Below are 8,307 nucleotides of genomic sequence, written 5' to 3' on the forward strand. Positions count from 1 at the left end.
AGCGTCGATTGTAAAAATTTTAGCATTCGCTAACTTATTTTTGTAACTTATTTTTTTAGCGAGCACAGGGCTGCAAAAAAGATTCCATTAGTCAACTGGAATGCAAACGAGTGGCAAGATTTAGTGGATATCAGCGATCTTGAAAGCTCAAACCCACCACTGACACAGGAAGTTGACAACGATCGGAAACTGAACATTTCTGATGTACCTTCACATTCGCAAACTGTGGAGAGATGCGTAAAACTGGTTTCGGAAGCTTCGCAAGTTTCCTACGGTTTCGAAAATCGTCACAAAGCAATTGTTTCCAAAGCTCTCAGTAGAAATATGCGCCGGCCGTTTCCGTCTTAAGGTCATTATCGTCACTCATACGACGAATTGCAGTCCGAGCTGTAGCTCAGCTAATTAACCAACTTTCACTTACTGTAGTTCGCGTATACTGAATATTTGTTTCATTTTTATTAATTTTTTACTTCGAAGAGTTCGCCTGAACATAAAAGTTTTCATTTTGAGTTCCCGAAGGATTGAGTCAAAGCAGTTTAAACGAAAAATCAGCAGCCATTTTCGAAGTTGGTTTTGCGCCATCTAGCGGTAATGTAATTTTCTTTCAAACATCGAAAAAAATTCAAATCAATTTCCGCAAGCCGTTTCTCATCCGGTATGGCTGATATTTCACAGAAGTGAGTTTTTCAGCTAAATCTAACTACCGGTACATTATTCACTTTAATATTCCAAAAAAGTATAAAATCGACCTGCCCTAGTGTCGAGCCTACGATCTTTCAAAGGTCGCCAAGACATTCTCACCACTCGGCCGACAACAGCGGCAGTTATCATGCCAGCCGATGACGATATCCACCTGCAGCACAATGCTTCCCGAGCCTCATCGGCGATGAGCGAAATTTTCTTTAATTACGTCACAGTCAGTCATTCACCGTCACAGTCAATATGTGTAAGATTGGTCGAAAGGACGTTGAAGTCAAAAGGTTTAAGATCACTGACGTAGGGCACTCGTGAGGCTGAATTGGGCAATCTTCGAGTTTGTTTTATTTGAGGAAGCAAACACATGGAAGGACTCACCACTTCAAACGACCGGTTCTTGTTTCTAAAAATTCTCATTCAATCAAAATTCCCTTCAATTAATTAATAATTTCCGTGATGTTGAATTGGTTCGTCTGGCACGAATTGTGACGTCACAACACATTTCACGAAGCAGCTGAAACCGAAATCACCTTCAAGGAACTCAGTGCTTAATGACGTATGCCCACATGTTCTTCCTGTATCCAAGCGGTTTGTAGTATTTTAAAATATTTACAAAAGTTCATTTTCTCTTGTCGGGTTTATCTCAATTGAGAAGGCTTTTTGTTTTAATTGGAAATTTCATGTTGAGGTAAATACAGCATTGGCCAATATCGGCACATGCCATGATTTCATCTTGCGTCACTTCAATATTAAAAAGAAATTGTTAAAAAAATAAACCGCTTCCGCTGAAATGTTTACTCTCTCGAGAGGTTTCACTGGTTGCTAAGCGACATAATTCCCGACGAAATACTGTTGTAAGCGACAATGTAGTTTGTCTTCAAGCAAGCATCATAAACAAACCAACCAGAATATAATTCTCTATGATTATACTGGTTGAGGGGAACACATTACAGTAGTTGCAAATATAACTGTTCATGTCTTCTATAATATCTAGTCACTTTGTGTCAATGATGATGTAATAATTGTCTTTTGCAATACGTTGTTCGTCTCTGGTCGTCATCATACTCCTTCATTCTTCGCCATTGCAAGACAAGACCAAACTGAAACACAAAAACTGAATGTTTAAATTCATTCAAAAACGTTGCTTTAGATTGAATATAAGTAAGATATACTGCATTTAATTTTTCTTGGGTAAAAATCAAATTTTTCATTTAAACTAGTTTAGATTATCGCACACTATGACATCACAATCGTCACCTTTATTCGTTGGCTGTCATGATGGCGAGAGCCCCACCAGCAATTCCGAAGAATGCAGACACCCAGGCAAACCCAAAACTGAAGCTGTAAGGCTCACGAGGTAAGACCCCAGCAAAAACAGCTACTCCAATAAGAACTGCAATTCCTGAGAAAAGAGATAAATAGACAAAGAAAGCAAACAACGAATACTAATTTCTAGGAATAAGAATTTTCCATAAATTACGTAAGCCAATAAGTTGATAATATAAGTAATTTTAAAGAATTACCGAGGGCCACTCAAAACCCTTCCGTGGGCCACATGTGGCCTGCGGGCCACGGGTTGGACACCCTGCACTAATTCCTTGAACAATTATCTGTTGCAAATACCAAGGTTACTTGGTTGGTTGGTTTTGAATCTTTATCCTCGGACTGACAAAGCCTTAATAGGTTATTCCTGGTAGTTTTGTCATACTTGTAGAAGCTCTTGACGCAGGGCCGGTTACCGAGATTAGCAGAGTGAAGTTTTCCGATTGTTGAAGTCTTGTTGCCGGGGAATTATTCTATTCATTCGGTGTCGCTGAATGAAGACCAGTCCTGAAATGCGCTGGCCAAACGCACACCCCGAGAGTCGAACTAGCGCCGCTTGATTTTGAGCCGGACGCGTAACCTCTGAGCTAACGCGGCGTGGTTACTATTATGATGAACGCGCAAGAAGTGAATAGGCGATGTGATTGAGAGGCAAAAATATGAGTTTATTCCACGTAATACAATGGCTGTGAAGTTAAATGGACATTTTTCAGCTTTTTAGAGTGAATTTACCTTTTTACAAAACACATTGAAATAATATGTAGCACTTGAACTGTTATTGCTAATTATTATAATTTGAAAGTTCGAAAGTACGTCGCAGACCGCACCTAAAACATTTTCGCGGGCCAAACCTTCAACCACCGAGCATTCGCCAGGGTACCCACTCGTCGAAAAGGTACGCAATCATGCGTGACATGTTCATTTGCGATTCAGCTGATTTCAGTCATGTGACTCGACACGTGATATTCTGATCGAAAAATTTTGATACAAAGAAATTTAACTGAATGCTTCACCACAACCAGCGTTGCCTAATGGTTAGGGCAGAGGAGTACGGTAGTAATTTCGATTTCGTGGGTTCGATTCCCACCCTCTGCTAATACTATTTTTTCTTCTGCAACTGAACTGAGTGCAAGAAGGATCTTAATGGTAGCCACTTTAACAAGTCGAAATTGTGACTAAAACACAAAGCAATTTCACATTGAAAAGCAGGCACTCTTCGACGAGTGGGTGATGTAAAAGTGCTTTCCGACAAAAAAGGTGAATTCTTTGTATACAAAATCAGATTGCAGTTGATGCGTGACGCCATTTTGTTTAACAATTAAAGAAAATTTTAAAGCTGTTCCTACAACAAGAATTGGACAAATCGTGATGGTGTTGGAGACAAATGAATTTAAATCAATACAGTACCTCCAATCATGGTGACTATTCCTCCACTTTTAAGCTTGGAGGAATCTGAGTTCTTTGCTCCCAACAAGACGAGGATGAATCCAGCAAGAAGAACAAAAGTCCCGATGATCATAAAAGCGGCGCTGGCTTCCGTTCCACTGGAGAAAGTCAAAAGACGAGTTGCTGGAAAGAAAACATAGAGATTTGAATAGGAAGAAATTTTACAAACCATGATGCGTTCTTGTCATGTGGACCATGCAGCTCAACAGGATGAAAGTAAAAGTTGGTATCTACTTCGTTAACCATACAAGAGTTGATCCCAATGCAGACTTAACTTATCCGCGGGGGGGGGATAATTTTTTGTTATCACCATGGTTGAAATTATCCATCGATCAGACTCCGTTATTTTCTTTCATACAAAGTCAAATACATTTTAATAGCAACATTTGTTGGAGCTGACTCAGCTAAAACCAACGCTGAACCAAATGACGTCAGTTGAAACAATCTGAAACCTTGAATGGCTGTTTTATAGATTTTAGTCTTCATTATAATAATTTCAATCAATAGCCGTATAGCCTATGCCTGCAAACATACAAATATCCAATTGGTCATGAACACTGCATACAGGGTTTTAAACCAGATTTCAAGTTTACTTTGCATGCTTAGCAAACTTTATTCAAGAAAATTTTATTTTTTTAAACATTTAAAATTGATAAAAATGGATGTTATAATGTCTATTTTATAGCATATCGTATATGTCGTAGTATCATTGTTCATATCTGGTTTTATTTTTTTCTTTCTTTTGAATTGATTTTCAAATTTTCTGCCCCCCTCCCCCCGAAAAAAATCCTAGATCCGCGCCTGGTTTGAGTAGTGGTTTAATAGATATAGTCTTCGTGTATATTTTGAGCTATTTTGTGCTATTTTACCATTCCAATAATAGACTAGATTTTGGCACTTGTGCTGGAAATCCCAAAAAGGTCTGGCAACACTGGCGGGCAAGCCAAGAGGAAGGCAGGGAGGTAGTTGTCCTTCCTGTTGTCAAAAAAGTTGCAAATTTGGGCAAGAATTCACAATTATTTGGGCAAAGTTTGATAAACAATAGACATAAAATTATATCAGTTAAAAAATTACAAGTTGCACGAAACATGTACCGTGGAATTTTCATTTGTCACTCTCATGTTCATGTTATTTGTTTTGCACAGTGACAAAAATAACTAAATCTTGTCGATTTAGGTTAGGGAATTAAAAGTTGCCCAAATCAACATGATAGAGTTGCCCCAAAATTAATAAAACCATTATTTTCGTTAATTTACACGAATGTAGCCTACCATGTCTATTTGGACACACAACAAGGCATCAAACCAGTTTGCACGTTTGGTCAATCATTTCATGTAACTGCGCAAAGTAATATGTGGTTGCCCATTTTATTGAACATGTTTTATAAAGTGGAAATGTTTGTTTATTTTAGCTGAGAAATATTGAAAGAACTTTTTTGAACGAAATTGATATCAGCTCTGCTATTAACATTTTTAAAAGTAACAGAAAAATGCTTCTTAAAAAATACTTTTGTATATTGAGTGAAATTTTATTTTTTTGCGTTTAAAATGAGGTTTTTCACAAAGGTCTCAGTAACCTACTGCGTGAAAAACAAAGTCAACGCGAAGTGCAGAGCTTCTGTTGGCCAGGGCACAATAGCCTGTTTCACAGTGGTCTTAGTTGCACTTGTAATATATAAACTCAATCGATAAATTTCTTTTGATATATGCAGTATAGTAGTTGGGCAATTCTAATGATTAAACGATTCCAACCCAAGCAAAAGAGCTGCATTAAACTACGACTCATTGATTTCAACGCCATTCGTTACAGCATATGACTAGGGAACTGTGTTCCGAAAGCTAGTGCAATTCGCTGTTGCCACAGCGGACTCGCAGCATCAGGCTAAAACAGGTCGTTAATATCTACATTGTAAAGTAAGCAACGATCATGCGCTGCTAGCGAAACTCAATCTATTGCAATTCCAACAATCTTGCGCACACTTAGTCTATATTTTTGTTTTGCACCTTAACATTTTGGTTCCGTACTGCTATGTCTGGCAACACTGGAAACAGAGAGAGATTTGTTATTGTTAAAGTAAAATTAGGAGGTTTGCAGTGATTTTCAATCATCAATCAATCATTTAATTTTCGTCACGCGTCCGGGACGAAAAAGATACTAACTACAAAAATCGATATAGACCTACCAGCACGTTAACGAACGGGAAAATGTGGCAAAACCTTGAAAGGTTTAAAACGTGCCTGAATGAAAAATTATGTAGTAGGCTATATATCAGTAGTTAGCACGGCCACAAAACCCAAAAAACAAATAGCAAAAAATAAAACAAAAACAGAGAGAAGCACACATGTAGTAATGAATGACAGCCTAATGAAAATTGTGAACTTGTGGATTGAATTTGCCAGTTCCAATATTGATGTGGATGAGCAGTCATAATAGTAATAGGATGGAGAAAGAAATAGGAGAATGGAGAAAGAATAGATTCAGTGATCACACTTTGCCAATTTGGATTCAAGGTTGAATAGTAAATTAGGTTGGGGTTCAAAATCGAAACTAGATTTGCCTTCAGTCAGGCCTCCAGCTGCACGTTGTCGAATATTTTGTATATAGATAACTATGGTTCCATTCAGGATTGTGGCCAGCACAAAATTTTGTGGGGAGAGGGAAGCAAACAAGTATTTTTGCACATAGGAGTAACGCATTCTGCGAGGGATGCAGCGCTATATAAAAACAAGTAGGCTATTACTTTTATTATTATTATTGTATGAGCAAGGTCGGCAACGAGTCATTGAAGACGGAGCACCCACAGAGGGGTCTGGGGGGGCATCCTCGAGAAATTTTTGAAAAAAATACCTTGAAATTGCGCACTCTGAGAGTAATTTCAGCATAAACCAATCGTAAAACTTTGTCAAAAGATGCTGTAAAAGAGTGTAACATTTTTTCTTAAAACATTTCGAAGGGGGCAATTGCCTTCTTGACTAGGCCCCTGGTTCCATTCTACTACCTTGAAAACCAGTGACTGTAAAAGTGACAAAACCATTTTCACTTGAAAGTTTGAAATTTGAATTTAGTTTGTAATTTTCTTTTTCCCAAGCATATGCCATTGGCGCAGACCAAAAGAAAACAATGGCAACACTTTTCTTGGAAACCGTTGCGATCGCGTGTCACTTCAAAAAATTACCCCCAACTATTCTGCGGATAGTGTAGCGTTGTGGCAATTAGTTTTTCTTTGATGTCTTACTTGATAAACATGTGCCTCTGAAGCATCCTCCAAAAAATCCTGTGAATGCACCGCCAGACGAAAGCCATCCAGGAGCGAAGGTACCGATCAGCGCAAGCAGGAATGCCACGAAGGAAAGAACAACGGCAGCAGTCTTCTTGGAATCCATCGCGTTTCACTTGTTGTTCACTAGAATATTGCTAAGACCTGAAAACCAAATTGATGCAAATGACGTGAATTTTCCACGTGACCTTCTACTCAGTTTAAACACATGGAAATACTACAATGACATGCCCCTTTAGCTCAGTGGTTACGCGCCCGGCCCAAGATCACGCGGCGCTGGTTCGACTCTCGGGGTGTGCGCTTGAGCAACGCATTTCAGGACTGCTCTCCATTCAGCGGCACCTAGTGAATGGAATAATTTCCCAGCAGCAATATTTCAACAATCGGAAACTTCACTCTGTCAATCTCGGTGACCGGCCCTGCGTCAAGAGCCTCTACAAGTATGCGAAACTACCAGGAATAACCAATCAAGGCTTTGCCAGTCCGAGGATAAAGATTCAAAACCACCAAACCATGCACTGGGTTGTTGTTATCAAAACTAAAAGTTTGGTGAACTCGAATAATGGTCTGCCTTTGGGCTTTGTACATGACAACAACTTCTCATTCTCAGTTGTAATCATCGGATCAGATGCTTTCTGCTTCTCGATTGTATTGATGGCCTAACAAGGCTTGTTTGTTTTACTTGTGCTAACCGGAAGTGATTGGTATTCACTGAAAATGCCCCCCCCCCCTCAATCAACTTCAAACTTTTATCGCCAGAACGTTAAGAAATGAACTTGACAAATTAAACTGTCTAGTCTAAACTGGAGTACAGCATGTTCAGAATAATAATAATATTATGGCTTTATTTACTGTCGTGCTAAAACAACTGGGGTTTGTTCGCGACATGGTCCATTTTCAGTTTTACACCAGGTGTACGATGTCATCACATGATTACCCGACCCATTCTCACTGAGTTATGCAAGAAAGAACTCAATCGGTGCAGTTTTAAACTTTTTGATATATGACCCGAACGGGAATCAATCTCAGATCTACCAGCACAAGATCCGAAGGTGAAACACTTCGGTTACTGAGCTGGTAGGAATGTTCAAACTGTTACTAGCAGTCAAGATTTGTACAAAAAAAGCTTTCAAAGTTGAAATATGAGGTAACAAGCTGGCAGCAAGACTTTCAACACATTATGGGGTTTTTAGATCAGAGTTCTAGGGGCGAATGGGCTACGTCGAAAGGGCAATGCTGGCGCTGGAAGAAGCAGCGATAAGGATGCAACCAATTTGTTCGTTATAGAGGCGACAAATAATTGACTTGTCCCAACACTGGTACTGTTATTTTGCATTCATCAAATGCTGTCATTTGCATAACAACCTAACTTCTTAGTGTAACACTAACAACTAACACTAACAACCTAACTTCTTAGTGTAATTTATCAAGAATCGACTTCGCTATAGAAAGAAGCATCTTCAACTAGCACATGTAAAGAAGAAAATTTCAAAAATGCGACTGTCTCAGGACTATATCATTATGACAGGATGGCGACTATTTAGATAATTTCAGTACGCAAGGCT

At 38.9% G+C, this 8,307-nt stretch overlaps 1 protein-coding gene across 1 annotated transcript; it reads right to left on the bottom strand.

Annotated features, from left to right (window-relative positions):
* Positions 1 to 961: 961 nt before the first annotated feature.
* On the bottom strand, positions 962 to 7,021 carry LOC145777686 (uncharacterized). The gene is made up of 4 exons (XM_082589122.1): positions 6,701 to 7,021; positions 3,427 to 3,588; positions 1,954 to 2,098; positions 962 to 1,796 (listed from the first exon to the last, which is right to left on the bottom strand). The coding sequence occupies exons 1-3, from the start codon at positions 6,846 to 6,848 to the stop codon at positions 1,956 to 1,958; spliced, it is 453 nt and encodes a 150-aa protein (XP_082445248.1). The 5' UTR covers positions 6,849 to 7,021; the 3' UTR covers positions 962 to 1,796; positions 1,954 to 1,955.
* Positions 7,022 to 8,307: the final 1,286 nt, after the last annotated feature.

This window comes from Aplidium turbinatum, chromosome 9, assembly GCF_918807975.1.
Source record: "Aplidium turbinatum chromosome 9, kaAplTurb1.1, whole genome shotgun sequence".
NCBI lineage: Eukaryota > Metazoa > Chordata > Ascidiacea > Aplousobranchia > Polyclinidae > Aplidium > Aplidium turbinatum.